The sequence below is a fragment of the Ursus arctos genome, unplaced genomic scaffold, assembly GCF_023065955.2.
Source record: "Ursus arctos isolate Adak ecotype North America unplaced genomic scaffold, UrsArc2.0 scaffold_1, whole genome shotgun sequence".
Classification (NCBI taxonomy): Eukaryota; Metazoa; Chordata; class Mammalia; order Carnivora; family Ursidae; genus Ursus; species Ursus arctos.
Window position 1 is genome coordinate 48,603,447 of NW_026622763.1, and position 21,655 is coordinate 48,625,101.

Sequence of the window (21,655 nt, forward strand, 5' to 3'; positions counted from 1 at the left end):
GCAGTAGTATTGTGTCTAAAAACACAATATAGATACCTTAATTAAAAAAATACTTTATTGCTAAAAAATGCCAACCATCATCTGAGCTTTCAGCAAGTTGTAATCTTCTTTTGCTGGTGGAAGTTCTTGTCTCCATGTTGATGGCTGCTGACGGATCAGGTGGTGGTTGCTGAAGTTTGGGGTGATTGTGGCAACTTCTTAAAATAAGACAGTAATGACGTTCGCTGCATTGATCGCCTCTTCCTTTCACGAACAGTGTCTCTGTAGCATGGGGAGCATGTGTAGCGACGCCGTTTGATAGCATTTTGTCGATAGCATTTTGAACTTCTTTTAAAATAGGAGTCCTCTCAGGCCCCACCACTGCTTTATCGGCTCAGTTTATATAATACTCTAAATCTTTTCGTGTCATTTCAACAGTCTTCACAGCATCTTCACCAGGAGGAGATTCCATCTCCAGAAGCCACTTTCTTTGTCCATTCATAAGAAGCAACTTCTCATCCATTAAAGTTTTGTCAAGAGATTGCAGCAATTCAAATATAATACTAATGAAAAGTTTTGAAATATTGCCAGAATTACCAAACCGTGAGACAGAAACACGAAGTGAGCCAATGCTATTAAAAAAAAATGTCCCCGATAGACTTATTCGATGCAGGGTTGCCACAGACTTTCAATAAGTGAAAAATGCAGTGATCTGTAAAGCATAATAATCGAAGTGTAATGAAACGAGGTATGCCTGTGCGTGTGAGAAAAAGTGCCCATCTGCTTCTAGCGTTGTCCTTTTATTCCTGCAGTTGTGATACGTAGGCAAATGTAAACAAGAGGGAATACTTGAAGGACAGAAGAGTTGCAACATGAAAGAATGAAGGACAAGGGTCTAGAGAGTTCTAAGTTGTAGTTTCACTGTAGAGAAGGTAGGAGAAGACATTATCACTGTGGTGAGTTAATGTCCAAACTAGAAGCAGGGGGAGCCGAGCAGGGCAGGGGGAAGATTGTCACCCCTCAGCTGACAGTGCCTTAAGAACAAAGAAGGGGGAGAAAGAAGCCACAAACCTTCCATCTAAGGCCATGAAAAAAGGAAGAGCATCACAGTGGCCAAGTATCTTCTTACCTGTATCTCTCTCTCTTTATCTTACTCTGGCATAGACAAGAAAGAAGACCAAGCGAAGTGTAACATTCTAGGGGAAGTGTTGTGTGTTTGTATATTAAATGGCTCATTTTCCCTTTTTCATTTTCCTGGGAAAATTACTCAGGCTTCTAAAATGTGGTTTGACAGTGTTATGCAAGTTTTATTCCTATTTTGGTATTTGTATTGCTGACCATTGGTATTACTTGTCTCTTGTCTGAAAACTATTAATTCAAATATTCAAACATTTTTGTGTATTTTATGGTCCTTTCTTCTGCCAAGAGGATTTTCTCCTCTATCCTTTTAAAAATGACATTTTTCCTGGAGAAGTATAAGAAAGCACTAGGTGTTTTTTATATCTCTGCTAGGAAGAAGAGAAGAATGTATGAGATTTTTTTAAAAACTCGCCTTCTGGTAGTTTTATGGGCTGATTTCAGATTGTCAGTTTCTAACCCAAAGGGGCTTATGGTACTTAACTTATGGTACTTAGAGGAAGAAAAATTAAGAAAAAATTGTATTTTCATTTAACATATCAATTTACTGCAGGAGACACTTCTTTCCCTCTGATAAAGCAGAAGTGTAGGAAGTCATCAGGTTTTTAAAAATGAGATTATAATATATTTGTATTCACTTTGTGAGCTACTCTAAATGCATAATAAAATGAGTTTTCTACTCACATATTATGTATCCCTTTAGAAATTCTGCAGTGGACATTTTATTCCATTGCTTATGTTTATTATGGTTACTGGAGAAATTTCTTCTATAAAGGTAATAAAAGGATTTTGCAGTCAGGTTGACTGCTCTAGAGAAATTTACTTCTAGCTAATTTTAATCATACACTCTTAGTTTCCAGGGTGTTTCTGTTGGACATTTTTACATGATTAGAACAGAAACCTCATGTTTTAAACATAAATGCAGCAAAAGTTGGAACAGTTTTTCCTTGAATTCTTTATAGTTGTCCAGTATTATTTATGATATGAGGAAGTAACAGGTCGGTTGACCAGAATAGAAGTAGCAGCACTTAGAGAGTCTCAGCAGTGTTTGTGTGTGTTTGAGTGATCACTCACCAACTGGCCTTGACCATGATTCAGGTCACCTTTGGAGAAGGGCATGGTTATCATCTTTCAAATGTGTAGGGATGCACTCTCAAAACCCTTAAAATCTGCTCTATATAGGACTGGCGGCATAATTTGTAGGGCCAATGCAGAATGAAAACGCGGGGTCTCTTTTTCAAGAAGTCTGAAAAAATATCATTCAAGGCATAAAAATATAAAGCTTTTTCTTTTCTTTCATAGGTTCTTTTTCTTGACCTGTCAAGGTATTTTATATTTGCTATTTAATGTCATGCTTTCTCCGACATGGGGATACTCATGAGACAAGTACAGAGCCTCACAGGTACTTGGGGGCCCAACCTTCTGACTTAATGCACACAGAGCCCACATGCCTGCCCTTCTCTGGCTGGGGGTGGAGAAGTGGAGACAGGTTTCTTCCCTTTCCATGGGCCTACTGCCCCAACCCCCGGTTTACAGGTAACTCTCAAGCGTATTGCAGTCTCTACACCAGGACACACTTGGTACCTGGATTGGAATGCACAAGAGGCCTGTCCCCCTTGATTCCCCCACCAAATGCATGGGGGCACTGCCAGCCTAGGGTGAAGGTGGCTGCCTTCATGTCCCATACTGAGGCCCTGTGGGATATGCACACCCAACTCTAGCCCTTTCCATGCTTGCATCTGAGGCGGCAGTGTCACTAGGTAGAGTGGGAACGGGGAGGAAGCCTGGGGAGCTTGGGGAGCCAGTGGGCAGAGAAATAACTTCCCCCAAACTTGTCTGGGGAAAGTGGTAGGACTGTGTGTGAGCTAAGACTGAACCCCTGACACTGGACTTCATATACAAAATACCAATTCTGTAACAAAATTATTGAGAATTTTGAGATAGCAGCCATAGAACTTGAAATTTGAAGTGTGGGTCTTTCTGAATATGGATCCCTTTGTGACCTCACTGGTCACATGCCGTGACCGTGTAGTTCTCATCTATGTGATTATCTGATGAATTTGAACCCCTTTATGTTCTTTAACAATCTTTCCTTTTGAGTTAACATCTATTTGTTTCTCTGTATATCTGTTATAAATAAATTAGTGTGTGTGTGTAGTTGTTTATTTATATTTATTTATTTACATATTGGGGATTCTTCTGCCATATTGTTGGCACATATCTGTAATCCCAACAGCTTCACTTTTCCAGTCAAAACAATTCTTGGGCCGCTAAGGGAAAAATATGTATGTCAGCTGTGAAACCAGGTTTTATGATCCAGAGAAATCATATCATCATCCACTTTTGGTATGTTACACTATATTTTAAAAATCACAGGCAAATTTCCTATAATTTGTTCCCCCTTACTCTCCTCTTATGCCTGTCTCTTTCTTTCCTTTTTACTTTCCTTTTCTCTTCCAGTATCGGTTATGCATATTAAAATCAACCTAAGTATTTCTGGAATAAAAATGTCTATGTAAGTCAGCATTGTTCATTTCTTTCCTTGGAAATCTTTTTTTTTTTTTTTTTTTTTAAGATTTATATATTTATTTTAGAGAGAGAGAGAAGTGGGGGGGAAGAGAGTGCAAGTGGGAGGAGTGGCAGGGGAGAGAGAGAGTCCTCAAGCAGACTCCCCGCTGAGGGCAGAACCCAACATGGGGCTCAGTCCCAGGACCCTGAGATCATGATCCCAGCTGAAATCAAGTCAGGCACTTAACTGACTGAGCCACCCAGGCATCCCCCTTGGAAATCTTAAAAAAGAAAAAAACTAAGGAAAACAATTTAAAAATGCAAAACAATTACAAAACACAAAGAAGAAGGAAAATCTCTCAGACTTTATTTTTGACAAACTAGTAGATACATATCTCTAGATTTAAAATATATATAAAGGCTAACAAAGAACGGCTGGGGATTGGGTAGAAACCAAGTAGGAGGAAGTGAAGAGCATGAAGTGGGAATGGAGGGCCTCATGGCAGTAGCTGTCAGGAAAGCCAGCAAAAAGACAGCTCTTGAATGTGAGAGAGATGAAAGCTCTAGCCACTGTTTGCAACATTAGGTGCAGAAGCAAGGCCAGCAGATGTCTTCCTGGACCCAGTTTAATTCAGATAACTGGGATAAGTACACAGAAAGCTATACGGGTGGCAGATTTTCAGGAGACAGAGGCCTCTGTGGCAGCTGAGTGGCAGGAACCCTCTCCCTGCCCTGCACACTGATGGGAGCGGGTCAGAGAGACCCAGTTCACTCAGAGATGAGTCATAAGGAACATACACAGCATCAATGATAAGAAAAAAACGTGTAGCAATGCTTATTAACAAAAATTGTCACTAGAAAAATGAGGCCATGGGGTAAATGAAAATTGATTAAATATTTTACCATAAACTAAAAAAAAAAAAAAAAAAAAAAAGAGGTGCCTGGTGGCTCACTTGGTTGGGTGTCTGACTCTTGATTTTGTCTCAGTCTTGCTCTCAGGGTGGTGGGATTGAACCCCGAGTTGGTCTCCGTGCTCAGCAGGGCATCTGCTTAACATTGATTGTCTCTCTCCATCTCCCTCTGTCCTTCCCTGGCTCATGCTCTCTCTCTCTCTCTCTCTCTCTCTCTCAAATAAATAGATGAATCATAAAAAGAAAAAAAAAAGTAACTCTGTGAAGGAAGACCACAAAAAAAGAAATGTAGATCTAAAGAAAAAAATCGTTCATCAGCAGGAAAAGATGCAATGGGAGCTTGTAGGTTCAGGAAAATGTACTAGAACTATCACAGAAATGAAGGCAACATTGGAAAGAACACAGGAAACACTAGACATTGCAGAAAACTCAGTGAGGAGCATGGGAGATGGAAATAATAAAACTGAATCAAATGAGGGGCCCCTGGGTGACTCAGTCAGTTAAGTGTCTGCCTTTGACTCAGGTCATGATCTCAGGGTCCTGGGATTGAGCTCTGCATCAGGCTCCCTGCTCAGTGGGGAGTCTGCTTCTCCCTCTCCCTCTGCTGCTCCCTCTGCTGCTCCCCCTGCTTGTGCTCTCTCTGTGTTAAATAAATTAATTAAATCTTAAAAAAAAAACTGAATTAAATGAAAAAAAAAGAGCTAAAAATAATCAGATATATAGCTCAAGCAGATCCAAACATCTGCATTATTAGAATTCCTCAAGGAAAAGCAAAGGAGAATAAATACTGAAAGATAAAATTCAAGAAAAATTTTCTAAAATAAATGGAGATTTATTTTAATATGTTAATGAACATGTAGTAAAAATTGAAAGTTTTAGAAGAAGTTTTAATTACTGGAATTGAAAAATAAGAGAAAGAATTCTTTGAGCAGCCAAGCAAAAAATCTAATCACTTATTTAGGAAAAAATATCAACATGACTTTAGTCTTCTTTATAGCAATATTTCCAATATTTTCAAGGAAAATGTGAACTAAGAATTTTACGTTTAGGCAAATTGTTTTTATTCTGTAACAGTTAAAGACAAACAGATTTTTAAAAAAGAATTTAAGTACAACCGTATTTGAGATGAGAAGGAGAAAGAAGATGGGAGGTAGAATAAATTCACTAGTTGCATAATTTCTAATAGCTGGGAGTCAAAGCAAATCAGTTTAAGCAGCCAAATTGAGTAATAGAAATATAAGCATATTTAATAGTACAAGAGTAAGCTGTAAGAGAGAGAAAATTATTGTCTAATATTGGGTGGAGGGAAGAGGAAATATGCTAACTTTAAATATTGCTCATATGGTATTATTGATTGAAAACAAACAGAGGAAGAGTATTATAATTATGGATAACCACTAGAACTAAAATTGCCCACAAAAAGGAAGGAAAATAATACAAACCGTATTTGGTTTGCCAAAATTAAAAAATTTTTTTTATCAGAACAGCATAACAGAATTAATGTGACAGAACTATAAACAAACCTATCAGTTATATCAATATATGTAAATGGATTCGGCTTATCTAATAAAACGAATTTAGGTTTGGGTCACATAGCTGATAAGAGACACCTTCAGAAAAAGTAATTACAAATATTGAAAATAAAAGTATGAGTGAAAGTGTATAGACAAATACAAAAATAAAGTAGGGTTTTTGTTTTTACATAAAAGTGGAATTCAGGTCAAAAAGGATTATGTGAAAAGAAGAATTGGCCTTTTCTTGCCAAAGATACAATTCATAATAAAGATAAAGTGGTTATGACTTATATGCATTGAATGTCAATGTATCCATATACTCATAAAAAAGAATGAAAGAAAATAATTTAATAGCCGGAAATTTTATTTTACCTCTGGGTCATGACAGATTAAGTGAACAAAATGTAAAACAGAAGATAGAAATTCTAAGGCATAATTAATGCAGAAGATCTAAGTGGTACACTTAGAACCCTATATTCTTAATGTAAGGACCATAATTTTAAAGTGCCTGTTAAATATTTACAAAAATTAACCTTTATTGTATACACAAAACTGTAATAAATTTTAAAAATAGGCACAACTTGGGATCCCTGGGTGGCTGGGTTCGAGTCCTTGCTCGGTGGGAAGGCTGCTTATCCCTCTGCCTGCTGCTCCCCCTGCTTGTGCCCTCTCTCTCTCTGACAAATAAATAAATAAATCTTTTAAAAACTTTTTAAAAATTAAAATAGGCCTAACTTAATACTAGAAATCAGAAAACAGAATATCTCTTGCTTGCTTAATCAACTCTTGGATAAAAATAGAAATTCAGAATATTTGATAATAGAGCGGACGAAAACATCACTCATTTGTACTGTGCCAAAGCAGTACTCAGATGAAAATTCATATATATATACACACACATACACACACACATATGTATAATTTATATATATATAAATTTCAACACTTACTTAAACGTAAGAAAAAGAACCACGAAACAAATGAAGGCAAGCAGATGGCAGTAATTAGCAATAAATGCAGAAACTGTGTTAGCAAAACTATAGAATTGAAAATCAATTCAAAAATACCTTACCCATTTAATTTTCTTTTTACAGAAAGTTAGCTAACCAAATAAGAAAAGCACAAATTTACAACATAAGAATTAACAACATAATAATCAACAATCACAGAAATGGAGGAAAATAAAAAGGATTTATTTCTATTAATATGGCAAAGAAAATATAAAAACTTGGGTAAAATGGAAATTATTCTCGGAAAATATAATTTACCAACTGTATTTTTATATGTATAGTATATATATTATATATATCTCAAAATCAAAGAGCTAAATTGCAAAAAAGTAAGGCTCAGATGTTCTCAAAAGAAAAATTCTAACACAGTCTTAAAGAGCAGATAATCCCAATGCTATTTTAAACTATACCAAAGCGTAGAAAATTAAGAAAATCATCCAAATTCTCTTTTTATGTAGAAATAAAACATTAATTAACATTAAAATCTGACAAAGATTTAACCAAAAAAATAAGACTAGAGACCAACTGAACTTAGCAATAGCAATGAAAAATCCCAAATAAAAATTAGTAAACAGAACTCAGCAGCACAGTACAAGAATTATTTATCATCTCCAGAGAAGATTTATTCTAGGAATGCAAGGCCTTCCCTATATTCAGTCTCATAAAATCTATATAATACATCATATTAATTGATCTAAGGAGAAAAAGTACACAATCATCTGCATGGATGCTGAAATCTAACATAATTGCGCTTAAAATCAGGTTATCTAATGAGGTAAGTGTGGTTTTCTTAACACGATAAATACCTTTCGATGTCAGCTCCAAATTTGGCCTGTTGCTAAATGAGAAACAGTGGTATTGTCACTCAGGTCTGGAACAGATGGAGATTCTCACAACCACTGCCCTACCTTGTGCTCAGTTTTACCTTAAATTAGCGAATAGATAAGGAAAATAAAGGCATAAAAATTAGAAATGAGGAGGTGAAGCTATTGCTGTGTGAATTTACTGAGTCCCTACTATGTTTTAGGTACCGAGTCCCTACTGTATTTTAGGTGAAAAAAGATACTAAAAATTTCCTTTGTTTATAGAGCTTACATTCTAGTTACATGTTATTATGTGACTTGGTACTTGGAAACGTAAAGGAATCAAGCGAAAAGTTACGACAAACAACTCCAGAAAAGATAATATCCCTAGGAATAAACGTAAAATATGTGCAAGGAATGTGAGGAAAATTTTCAAACACTGTCAAAGATACAAAAGACAAATTGGGTAAAGATGTCAGTTCATCCTACGTTAATTTCTTGAACATTTGGAGTAGGGAAGGCTTTTCTTATTATGACCCCAAATTCAGAAGTTATAACAGAAAAAACTGGTAAATTCGAATATGCTTTTCAAAAACTTCAAATAAAAAAACAAGCAGAAAACCCCATGACGAATTCTAAAACGCAAAGACCTTGTTACAAAGCATGCAACCTATGGTACAGACACAGGTTAATCACCCTAGTTAATAAATGAAGAAACTCTACGAATCAATAAAATACCTACAAATCGAGAAAAAATGTGCAACAGATATGAAAAGACTGCTCATAAAAAGGAAGTGTAAATGGTTTTTTTCTATTTCGTAAAAAAGAGGAAATCAAGTTAAAAACATACGGAGACACCACTTTATAACAGACTGGAAAAAAGTTGAGAAATCTGATGACGTACTCTGTTGGCGAGGCATTGGGAAATGGGCCCTCTTGTTTGTGAAAGTATAGATTGGTAAAATCATTAGTGAGGGTGACTTTTCAATATCTAAATCAGTTGCAAAGGCATAGGCCTTTGATCTCCTACAGTTACTTCCAAGAATTTATCTCTATTTATGCCTGTATAAAATGACCTATGACAAGATGATTAATTATAGCATTGTTTATAGTAGTGGAAGTTTAGAAGCTACTTAAATGTCCATTGACAGGAGAGTGAATAAGTAAATTATAGCACATTCTCACAGTTCTACAAAAGAAGGAGGGCATTCTTTATGTTTTAATGTGGAAATATTCCAAGATATAAGTTCAGAATGATACATGTAGTATGCAACCATTTGTGACAAAGGGATGTATAAGAATACATATTTAAATTTACTTATTTGCATAAAATATCTCTGGAAAAGAAACTGATTTAATAACTGGTTAGCTGGTAGGAAGGGGAAGAATAATAGGAATAAAATGGGAGGGTGAAACTTTGCATAGATTTTATTTTGTGAACCGTGTGAATGTTTGACCTATTCAATAAGCTGAGAAAACAAATTGAAATTAAAAATCGATTCCTCTAGGAAAATGGTATAGCCAAGGTATATAGTAGGATGTGAATTTTCTGTCTCCCCTATTTTTTAATTAAGATAGACTTAAAAGGAGAGTGTAGATGGCATCATTACTGCTAAAAACAAAAACATGTCAAAGCGTGCAACTCACTGAAAGTTGGCAAAGGACTTTCACAAACACAAGCTCAGCACATTTTATAACCTCAGTCATAATACCAAGGCCACTTGCTGGGTTCCCTGTGTTTCTGACATCTTGAATCGCTTGAGATGCTTTGGAAAGGTATCATAGGTAATCCCACCGTTGTAACTTGAAGCTGCTCAGCCTGCCTCCCCCACCCCATTTTTGGTTATTTCCTCTAATCACTAACATCTCATTTATAGTAAGGAAAGATAGAAAAAATAAAGGAATAGACCTCACTCAGCTGGGTTCTGTTGTTCGGCAGGACATGCTCACATAATTGTGGGCAGGATGGTCTCTAAGATATCGAAGAGAGGGTAGAGATACAAAAGGGGGAGAAACTAACGTTTACTGAGTCTTAGACATATTGTTTACATTTGGTCGTCATCACAGTCCTATTTCAGTGTATGAATAACCCTGACAGGTGAGGGAACCAAGGCTGAGAGGTCATTAGAGTGACAAATTGAACCGGGCTGTCACCTCCTAATGTTAGAGAAATGAGTGAGAGACAGACAGAATAGTATCATCCTATGGCAAGCCATAAGTAGGGTCTCTTCTTGTTCACCAAGTTTGCGTCTTCAAGTAATGTATAGTTGTTGTAAAGGTTTGATGAGGGTCTGGTCAAAGGGAATGACCAAGAAGAGGAATAGAAGAGGAATGTGTGAGTAGCAGAGCAGAGAGAGAGAAGAGGAAGAAAGAGAACACAGGTTTTGTGTAGAATTGGTGCCTCTTAGGCTAAAGTGAGGTCTGTTGAGATGACTGAGCTTTTGTCTGTCCTACACTACCCTGATGTATGATAATTGGGTATAGCATTTTTTTTTTTCCTGAGAAAGTGAAACCTTTGATGCCTCTTTGCAAATTCATCCTAACCTAACTCCTTTCCTTGAAGGCTGATGGAGCTGACTCAGGCAGTTGGCTGCTTCATTGCATCTCTGTTGCTGATAAGAAGTGCAAGCGTTTGAGCAAGATTCGTATTTTTCAGTGCTGTTTCCTAATGAGTAACTTTTTTTGTCCTAAGTGGTTATTTATGGCCATGCTACTAATGGAAGGACTAGGTCCTCAGTGGTAAATATGGAAATCTCAGTAGCAGGTAGTAAATCCGGGAGTGGGGGGGGGTGGGGAATCTCAATTTAGACAAGGGCAGATGTGTTTATAGTGAAGATGAAAATGATTTTGCTGGTACCTTGTTTCGTAGCATCCTGATGAAAAGAGGTTGGAAGGCCTCTCCAAGCAGCTGGACTGGGATGTTCGCAGCATTCAGCGCTGGTTTCGACAAAGATGCAACCAAGAGAAGCCAAGCACACTGAGGAAGTTCTGTGAAAGCATGTAAGTTGCTGTTTTTCTTTTTGAAAGAAAAACCTGCCTGAGTACTCATCCCATCCCCGAGGTTAAATATAAGGGCTTTTTGCAGGCTCCAGCAGCCCCTAAGAAGAATGCCACCTGGTGGAAAAATAGTCCACAAAAAAACCCTGGGGGAATAGTAGTTCGTAAGAATTTGTGATTTCCATGTTGGATTTAGTAAATGAAGCTCACTTTCTAGTAGAGTTCCTACAAAGTAGGCGGATTACACGGGCCTGCAACAGCGTTTTTCAGTCAGCCACCTCTGAAATATAGCACTAGAAGTCATTGCTGTTAGAGTTTGCATTTTAACAGACGGGACTTTGTCAAGAAGTTCTTTCCACTGGTAAAAGCTGAGATGTTAGATGTATTATCAGAGAGTTGTGATGATGTCCCATATTCCTGGAGGTTTAAGAAATAACTGTATTATATTCCTTGGGTGAATTTAATGAAGCATGGCTTTAAGATGGGGGATGGAGCGAGGTCTCTTCCATTTCTGAAATGCGAACTTTATGGTGTGTAAATTATCTATCAATAAAGCGGTTAAGAATAATAAAAGCCCCACAGAGAACTAGCACAGTGCTATTTTGAAATAGCAACACTCAATACACTTACCTATAGGGAAGTTGGAGAAAGAAATACTGAAGCATTGAGCACATTTCCAACAAAGGGAAGATAACAGTGACTTGAGCTCATTGGTCCATTTGGTCTTCATCCTTTGGGATATGACTGTGCCTTTGTCTAACAGCTCTGTCCTTTGGGAGCTTTTTCCTGACACCTGGTGATTGGAACAATACTGCTGTCAGTGTTGCTCCCTTTGTTGCAGGTTCTTTCTGTTTGGGGTTGAAGGTGCATTTTCAGGTTTTGCTTTCAATTATGCTGGAAAAGTATTTTAGCAATTGCAGTCTAAAACGTAGAGGGAAACCTGGTGTTCTGGGAGAAATGAGTTAGAGGCAGAATAATGCCATAAATTCCTAGGGCTGGGTAGATATGGGGAGCATAAACAGGATCTTCAGGAGGTCAGAATATTTATAAAACCCGGAAAAACAACCCAGTAGATACAATCTGCAAAGCCCTTCCTTTAATTGAACTTAGTGGCAGTTTATGGAAGAAGGGTTTATGCGTCTGGGCTCCAGATCAAAAGGTGCAATTGCTTCCCGGCCTTGCCCCACCATATATGCAACGGGCCTGGGCGCCATTCGGCTGCAGGTCTGAGCAGGAGTGGAGCTGGGTCTTGGCACAGGAACCACATGCTGAAACTCATGTGCCATCTTCCCTTCCTCCAGCTAACTTCTTTGGTAACTCAGTGCTAGTCCTTTCTGTACTATACTAAGTCTACACCAGTTTCCGTACCAGTGTGTATAGGAATCCGTCACTGGATGGTGTTAAAAATGCAGATTCTCATTCATTCAGTGAGTCTGGGATGGCAACTGAGGTTGCATTTTTCACAAGTTCCCAGGTGGTGCCGCTGGTCCATGGACCACACTTCGAATAGCAAGGCTCAACACTAGACCAGGATCTATGTCTTCTCCCTGAATTCAGCTGGGCTTTATCTGCATAGTTATAATCAGTTAAAAATATTTCTAAATGATGGCTAAAGGCTTGGCAATGTGAAGGCACACCTTGGGGGGAGAGGTGGTACCTAAAATATTGATTTTGATCTTTTTCCTTAAGAAGTTTATTATAATAGTGTCAAGGAAATATGACAAATACCTGAGTCTGTTATACAACAAACAGGTGTGTGTGCTAAACAATTGGTATGGACAGTCAATAACTAAAGAAGAGGAGAAAGGTCAGCTGTGGGCTAGGGCACGTGGCGGGACTGCTGGGACGAGCCCTGAGAATACTGGTGGCCTTGGACTTCTCTATTGCAGAGGACTGTGCTGATAAACTTTGTTTTAAAACTCTCTTCTTCCTTAACCTCTGGATTGTTACTAGATTCTCTTGCCTTTCCAAGGGCTTCTGTTTGAATCGGTTATTCTGCATTTTTCCATTTTCTTGACTGGGCTTCTTCTCCGGATTCAGTCTTCAGCCTCTTTTTTTCCCTATTCTACCTTCCATCCTCTGTGCAGAAGTTATTTCCTCTTGCCAGGTTCTTCCAAAGTCAGGTGTCCAATGAAGACGTTTCTTCTGAGGCATCATTCTGCTTTCTCCCAACTGGCAACTCTGACTTGCTTCCCTTTCTGACTTCCCTTCTATTGTTTGCATGCCTCTATTCTGTTACAGGCTAGAAGCTCAAAACGGTTATTCACCAAGTTCCATTTGTTCTCTGTAAAGCCACTGCCATGGCCCAGATCTTAATTGCTCTCATAGCTCTCCTTGTTATTTATCTCACATTCATAGATATTTTGCTACAAAAAAATTCCCAAAATGCTACTATCTTCATGTTCTGTTGCTTTTAAACCTTGGTGATTTTTCTGCAACTATAGGAGAAATGATTAGGCTCCTTAGCCTGTTAGCTAGACTCTGGCCTTTATGTGTTCGGTATCAGTCACCCCAAAGACCCCTTCTTTCCAGAAGGTTGTCTTTTCACTGTGCATACTTTGTTCATTCTTACCCAGGTTTATGCCGTGTTCCTGGCATGGACACCTGTATCCTCTGCCTTGCCCATCTATCCCCTACCCATTCTTCAAACCCCAGGCCGTCTCAGAAATGTGTCATGACTGTTGAGTGTCTGGCATGAACACTACTTCTTTCAAATTTTTAGAGTCCTCATTGTAAGTACTGGTAATTTAATACTGAATCATGTGTTTTCTTATGTGGTTATTTAGCTTTTCTTAACTTGTCCATATATTTTTACCCTAATTACATAATACTTGCTCCTTGAGGGCACAAGAACCACATCTTGTTTTTCTTGCATTCTTAGCCTTTCCCACCACATATATACTGCTGAATAAATATTGGTTAAATGACTGTAAGTTACAGTGGCATTATTTTGGAAGGATTTGCTGATCTAAGTTGGCACTCTGCCTCCCCAAATGAAGAGTGCCTATTATACACTGACTTAGCCTAAAATTTGTCTAGGAAAATTATCAAACTGTGGAAAGCTCCAAGACTATTTCAAAGAAGGAAATTCAGAGTAAGGAATGCAATGGCGAAGGGGAACATGTAGATGATGCCATGAGGAATAAGGCAGAATTATATTGGTCATCATAGGCACATTTGTGTGTCGTAGTTATTTGCTCATTGATATAAAAAATGATCTGGAATTGTTGTTCTCAACTAGGGGTGCACTGTTTAATCACCTGGTGAGCTTTTGAAAATACACATACCCGGGTCCCACCCCGGGATGTCTGAGTCAGCAGGGTGACCCAGGTGAGGTCGGGACATGGACATCTTGAAAGAAATGCCCTTAGTACTTATGACACACATTCATGGTTAAGAAGCATTAATCTCTGAAAAGAGGGGACTGCTGTTCAAAAATCCTGAAAATCAAATTAGCAAGTAAGACAACACAGATCTGGGACTTGAAGGTCTAGGGCCCAACTGTACAGTTTCTATAGTTTTTCTGTTCTCTCTCAATCACTGTTTTAGAAAATAGTTTCTCTTCAGGGGAACTGTGTTTCATCTTTCAGCAGTGTGGGATGACAGCAAGATGCATGCCAAGCAGTGCTTGTAACCATCTGCTGGCATGTCCAGCTTTTGGCACACCCACTTCATGCGGATGAACTGAGTAGAAGTTGTTCAACAAGTAATGTGTTGAAACATTGACATGCTTTTTTCCCCCCTTCATGCTTGATGTCAGTCATTCACAGCTGTGTTAGTTTTGATGAATATTTCTTCCAGAAGCATTTAAATCTTTATTGGCAACTGAAAGAGAGATTTGCAAGAGGGAGTGAAGAATTTATAAAAATGAGATACCCTGTGATACATTTTCAGAGGAACTGTTTCTAAATGGGAGCCATTTAACCGGGGGATCATGCTTTGAAGCCGGTGAAGTTTTGCCTCCCCCTCCCCCAACAGTTGCATCAGGATACTAGGAAAGTAAATCATATCTGCAATAAAAAAAATATCTGCAGGATGAAACAGGAAGGGGACAGAGATAAGTTTCAGAATAAATGGCTTCCCTCTCATTTGTACCCTGTATGCTTTCATCATTTTTAAATATTGTGCAGTGCGTTTAATAGCACATGCCTGGGAGGGAATATTATATATGACTTTCGTTTAAGCAGTCTTCACCTGACTGGACAGATACATCTCCCACATGATAACCTGAAGATATACGGCAAGGAATATTACACTTTACAGATTAGTACTCATTTATGTGGATAGGCATTTGCTCATATGGAACCTTGTTGTAAGATGAGGACTCAAGACTGTCATTTCTTTAGGAATTTCATTTTAGAGTTGAGACTGGTTAAAACTACCCTCGAATGCTGCTGGTTTGGGATGTTTCTGTTCAGGGGCAGCAGACTGACCAAAATCTGGGCACCTTTTGAAATTGTGACTTTATTTCTGCAAAGAAGCCCCATGATCCTAATTTGTGATTCCATTGCTGAGTGAGAAATGAGTGGTTTAACCCATTGTCCTCATGCTGCCACTCAGTCACTGCTTTTTTACTTGGTAGCTTTTCACTTGGTCATGTCAGCAGTGCTGTCTTGTGACCTCAGTAAGAAAGTGGAGCCTAATAATTGAGGGGAAGAAGAGCAGGGATGCCCAGGGAGCAAGCTGTCTCATATCCCTTGATTTCAGATCTTGGATCTGAGGAAATGTGTGGTGAATGTATTCAACAAGTTGTCACAACCCAGTCACCTGTTTGCAAGAGAGAACTGACTGAATATTTGTAAACTCTTTAGAATCTTCCATTTGTCCCACACTATAATGAAGGACAAAATTTTGCCAAAGAGAAAAGTCAATTTTGGTTTTTTTTCTCCATCAGATCACGACGTGAGCATTATTTACTACCAAAGTTCCCCCGAAGACAGATGCCGATTTTGAAGGACAGAATAAGAAAGTATTATCTTCTAGAAAAATGGCACCTTCATGTTTTCAGTACTATGATACGAGTTCATGCTGATCATGAGTCTGGAAAAAAATTAATCATAAAATTGGAATACAATCTCTTAGTTTTTTTTTTTTAAGTTAGTTAAAAATAAATTTTTTTAGAGAGAGAGAGAGAGAGAGACCATAAGTGATGGGAGAGGCAAAGAATCTCCAGCAGACTCCCTGCTGAGCACAGAGCCCCACATGGGGCTGGATCCCAGGACCCTGAGATCATTTCCTGAGCCAAAATCAAGTCACCCAGGCGTCCCAACCTCTTAATTCTTGAAAAGCACAGAGTTGAGTTGTTTTGCTGCTATTGTGATGATGGTAGTTGTTTCTCATTAATTCAGAATAGTCCCTAGACCAATGAACAGCTCCTGTCATCCAAAGTACATAGTTACAGGCCAAGTTACTGTTCAGATTTGATTGAGTCAGTGAATATCTTGGTGTTCAAGACTACTCATGACTGTTTTAAATGGTTTTAAATCTGTCAGTTGTATTCAGGTCAGTTTTAACTTTGGAGCAGGGGTCAGCGGACTTTGCCTGTCAATGGCCAGAAAGTAAGTATTTTAGACCACAGGAACCTTGTCGCAGCTATAACCCTACTGTTGTAGCACAAAAACAGCCATAGACAAAGCAAATGTATGTGGCTGTGTTCCAATAAAACTTTATTAATAGATATTGAAATTTGAATTTATCATTTTCATATGTCATGAAGCATTCTTTAAATTTTTTTTCAACCATTTAAAAATTTAAAAGCTATTCTTAACTTATGGGTTGTACAAAAACAGATGGCAGGCTGGATTTGGCAAGCAGGCTATAGTTTGTTAAACCCTGCTTTGGGATTACAGTACTGTTAGTTCTTTCAGAGTTTCAGGAAGGAGAATGTGGTCTTACAGCACACGGGACAGTCATCCATCGAACAGAGTTTGCCGTATAATAGAAGCATTAGACAGTTCTGTGATTAGTATGCCCATCTCTAATATTCCTGGCACATGGTGCCTTGATGCTGTGCAATTGCATTTAACTCAATCAGGTCCTCTTTGAAGTTGTTAGTATTCTCAAGATAGTATTACTTCCCCTACAAAAATTCTGAAGATTGATGAACTGTGTTATAGACAGTCTGCTCTTTTGCCTTGGGTAAGCTTTTGAAACCCTTCCCCTCTTTCTACTCCCGACCTGCCATCTGTGGCATGTGAACTCAGGTTTTCCATTTAGATCAAGCCGCTCACAGTCCTTGATGGCATATGGCTAGGCCTGTCATTCATGGGTACTGACTAATTAAAGAAACCAGATTTTTGCTAAAAATATCAGAGAGGCCAAACTTTGGTCAAGCGGGCTGCATATTAGGCACTGTTAGTTAGTTTTCTTTAAATCCTAAATTTCTTAAGGCTCTGTAGCTAATTTTTCCAAGAATTTTATTCAACATGGAATGGGATGGAGATGAAAAGAACAGTGTATATAGAGGAATAATTGAATTTATTAAGCCTCATGTTCTTATTTAATTCTTGTCCACCATTTTTGAACCTGTATGCCATTTCTTTGTTGTTTAATCTGTTTTAAAAGTCATTTCTGATTTTAGAACAAAATCATGAAAATTATTACAATCAACTTTGATTATAGAGGATGTATAAAGGTGCACATAATGTTCCTAAAGTTTGGGGAAAAAACACTCCAAAGCCTGCCACCCAGAAATAAGTACTTCAGCTTTTGCTACTTATTAGGATTATATTCTATACATGTGCCCACACAAATATGCACACATGCTGTGTATCTAAGCTTGGTGCCTGCCCTTCCAGGGTTTTTCTTTGTAGAACCTGCACCATCAGAGGGCCTCAAGATGCCTGTGGGAACGTTATGTTCTAACTCTGCCTTTCAGATCTATTAGGCATGATTCCCTTGTACAGTTGTGCTGTAACACAACGTACACATTCCTACAAATTGCCACACTGTGCAAAATTGCACAACAACACAATACAACACAGCGCTTATGGGAAAAATGAGTCAAGGCACAACACTCAAAAACTTTGTCAGAGGCATTAAAAAAAGATGGGGACCTAATAAAAACAGCACAGTTATATACATGTTAAGTAGTGAAGAAGTACATAAAGACTATAATAAATATGGTATTTTACCTTGAAAAAGACCTGAAGTTTGCTTGGAAGTTGGTGTTGGTGTATTGGGTGAGCTGCCATAACAAAATACCACATACTGGGCACCTTACAAGACAGAAATCTCTCTCTTACAGCGCTAGAGGCTGACAGTCCAAGATCAGAGTGTCTCAGGGTTGATTTCTCCTGAGGCTTCATTCCTTGGCTTGCATATGGCGGCCTTCTTCCTTTGTTCTCTCAGAGTCTTTCCTCTGTGCATGTTTATCCTCGGGGTCCCTTCCTCTCCTTATAAGGACACCTGTCATTTTGGAGTAGGACCCCACTCTTATAACCTCATTTAACCTTAATTGCCTCCATAAAAGCCATATTTTCACATAGAGTCATGTCAGAGGTTAGAGCTTCAACTTAAGAACTTTGGGAGGACGCAGTTCAGCCCATAGGATCATTGCAAGAGTTACAGCTCCTAAGTTTCTGTGACGCGGTAGAAGGAGGGGATCTGAAATTTGAGAGAAAGCTGTGACACCAGGTGGATGTGTCCCATAACATGTGAACTGAGGTAACGTGGGGATGTTTGAGAGGGGTGGGTGTGCATGTGTGTGCGTGTGTTTTGTATTTCCTCCATTGCTCAGGTCAACTCAGCACATTTCTGCGTTCACATAGTCTTTCCGACAGGTGAAATCACACATAAGCCAATATAAAATTTGGGCTATGCTCACCTAACAGTGCAAGATATTCATGGTTTCACAACCAGCCTTACAGCGGGACTGACACTGTAGGGTAGTGGTGTAGGGGGTGAGCTCTGGAGCCAGGCAGTCTGAGTTCGAGTGTTCCCTCTCCGAAAAGTCTGTGGGATATTTGGGAGAGCTGTTTGGGCTCCCTAAGCTTCAGTTTCTTTATCTGTAAAATGGGCATATTGGTAGTGCCCACCCTGTAGGGTCGCTGGGAAAACCACATGTGTTAACATATGAAGTGTTTAGAAAGGTGTCTCGCACAGAAGGGGTTGTAAATGCGAGCTACCATCAACAGCACCGTGTTGTCTATTGTTAGTCAAGTTGGTATAACAGGAGCAGGAGCAAGCAGCTAGTCGTCTGTCATAGCCATGCAATGGCAGAGCTATAGGCATGTTCCCTGGTGTGTGTTGTTCTGGGAGGAGAGCTTCGAGAAGATGCAGGGAGAACGGGTTCTTAAGTTAGAATGAAGCTCTTTTATTCTGTGGAACTCCAAGGAGGCAGCAACATGTGGATTCACAGGACTGTCAGCTTGGGCTTTACCTACGCACACAAAAAAGAAGCAAAATCCGTCTGAGTTCAGAACGGCAGACCCTTTGGCTTGCTGCTGTGTAGTGATGTGACAGAAGTGGATGAGAAAAGGTGTCCTACTTCAGCAGGGAATGATGCCCGCTGTGCCACTAGGAGCCAGGGCTTTTGAAGCACCGCATGAGAAATGTCAGAACACACAGTGAATATCTTTGAACCGCAGAGATGTAAAATCTGCCCAGGTGATCCTGAGGAAGACACAGCTTGCCTCTCCCAGTGGGGAGAGAGGAACAAAGCCTGGAGCACAGCGGCGCTGGCTGGAGTGAAACCACCTCTGCGAGGGCCAGGACGGCGCATCAGCCTGAGGACGTCGGCATGACTTCTGGGTATAAGAGTTTGCCGTTACATGTAATGTTTATTGGTTACCTCCCATGTGCAGGTGAAGGGGCTACAGAGGCAATTGATCTATAACAGGTTTGAGGTTGGGAATCAAATGTGACTGGTTCATGTCCAGGCTCAAGCTATTTCACCCTTAGCGAGCAATTTAACTTGGCTAGGTCCCAGGGGCCTCTTCTGTAAAGGGGAAATACCTCCTATTTATCAGGTCATTCTGTCGATGAAATGAGAGGTTATAGGTGTAATGTGCATCTCTTAATGCCCGTTTCCCTTTCAACTGGGTTTGCAAAGTTGAGTAAGCAACAGTTTCTTTCTTTTCTTCTCTTTCTTTCTTTCTTTCTTTCTTTCTTTCTTTCTTTCTTTCTTTCTTTCTTTCTAGTTTTTATATATTTATTTGACACAGAGAAAGAAAGCACACAAGCAGGGGAGAAGCAGAGGGAGAGGGAGAAGCAGGTTCCCCACTGAGCAGGGAGCCCCACGTGGCGCTTGATCCCAGGGACCCCAAGATCACGACCTGAGCAGAAGGCAGATGCTCAACCAACTGAGCCACCCCGGAGCCCCAAGTAAGCAACAGTTTCTGACCTTGTGGGACTCACAGGGGCAACTGATTCTGCATATTAGTAAAGTTGTTCAGTACCTTAGATAGGGAGATATAACCTGTGATACTTAAGTGATAAGGTTCTTTTCTAGAGCCTCTCCCTTATTGTCTCAGCTGTGAGGTTTTCTGGGTCTTATATCTTAATATGCCATCAGGAGAACCGTATTTTAGATTGTTTGGGAAGGAAGCACATTGTTGCTCCCTCTTGGGAGTCCAGTCTGCTTTGCCCTCTCTTTCTGTTCTTCTTTTACTCCTCCCTGCCTCTCTCCCTCCCACCTCCCACTATTACAGGGGTAGGTGCCTTCTGCTTCCTCCTGGCTATTCACCCTTCTGAGATTAGCTTGTGGGGTCCACAGCCCTTGTCAAGAGGGTGGACAGGAGGCTTCATAGAATCCTCAACCATTACTAATTTGACTATAATTGTCTTAAAACTTGGCACATTGCACGTGACTCCTGGTATTTGTATACAGCACCTACTAATTCAGGGGTGAAGGTGTTTGTGTGTAAGTTGTGGCGGTGGGGGTAGGCACTTGAACAAAGCAATGGGAGGCACAGCTGTTCCCCCTTTTGAAAGATTTGGGCAGATTCCAGGTGACTTTTGGGGAAGCAGGTCTTAGAGAGTTATGTATAGATCCGTCCCGAATCTAAATTCATAAATGAGCCCTCTATGAGATTGGAAACTTAACTAAAAGCAATTAAGCCCAATTAGGTTCATTTTAAATGCAAGTTGACCTGCTGGCATTGTCTATAGGGCTGTCATGATTGAGAGAATTAAAGTATTTTAGAAAAATCTCTTTAAATTTGGTCAGTATTCCTTATTTTGCCTCTATACCATCTCTTAGCAGTTGCCAGCCGATGGGAGGCTATATATTGCTCTTAGGGCTGAGCTATGTAGAAGGTACTGCTCTGCAGAGCATATGGTGCGAGGGAGGCCGTTGGTGCAAACTCACAGACAGGGTGCGTCGTGATCCACAGGTCAAGGCTAGCCATAGAATTGGCATTAAAGGTGAGTGCACAAGACTTGGACATACCACTTAATCCTTTGGGGCTCTGATAACTCCTGTATTTAGTCTCACAGGTAATAAAATTGCATATCTTCATCTTCTCTATGATCATACAACAACGAGTTTTCTTGCAGGTGTGGTGGGCACCTAATGCTGGTAAGCGACCAGGGAGAAAGAATGTTTGCGGAGGTTATGTTCTATTCTGGGTATCGTAATGGGCCTTTACAGTTCACCCTCACAACCACCCTCTGTAATAAGTTAGGTATCACAAGCCCTTCTTACTCCTGAAGAAACTGAAGCAAAGCGACGTAGAGTCAGTGACTCAGCGCCACTCAGCTGGTAAGTGGCAGAGCTGGGATTTGTACCCAGGCTTGCCCCAATTCAGGGGCTTGTGGGAGGAAGCTCAGGAACGTTACCTGTTAGCACATTCAGA

The 21,655-nt window shown here is 39.6% G+C and overlaps 1 protein-coding gene across 1 annotated transcript in view; it reads left to right on the forward strand.

Moving 5' to 3' along the window:
• The window catches only part of CERS6 (ceramide synthase 6), a 295,140-nt gene that overhangs the window by 84,447 nt on the left and 189,038 nt on the right, over positions 1-21,655 (forward strand). Inside the window, exon 3 of the mRNA XM_026492626.4 lies at positions 10,732-10,862. Coding sequence (XP_026348411.1) covers positions 10,732-10,862 — 131 coding nt within the window. The remainder of the gene's footprint in view (positions 1-10,731; positions 10,863-21,655) is intronic.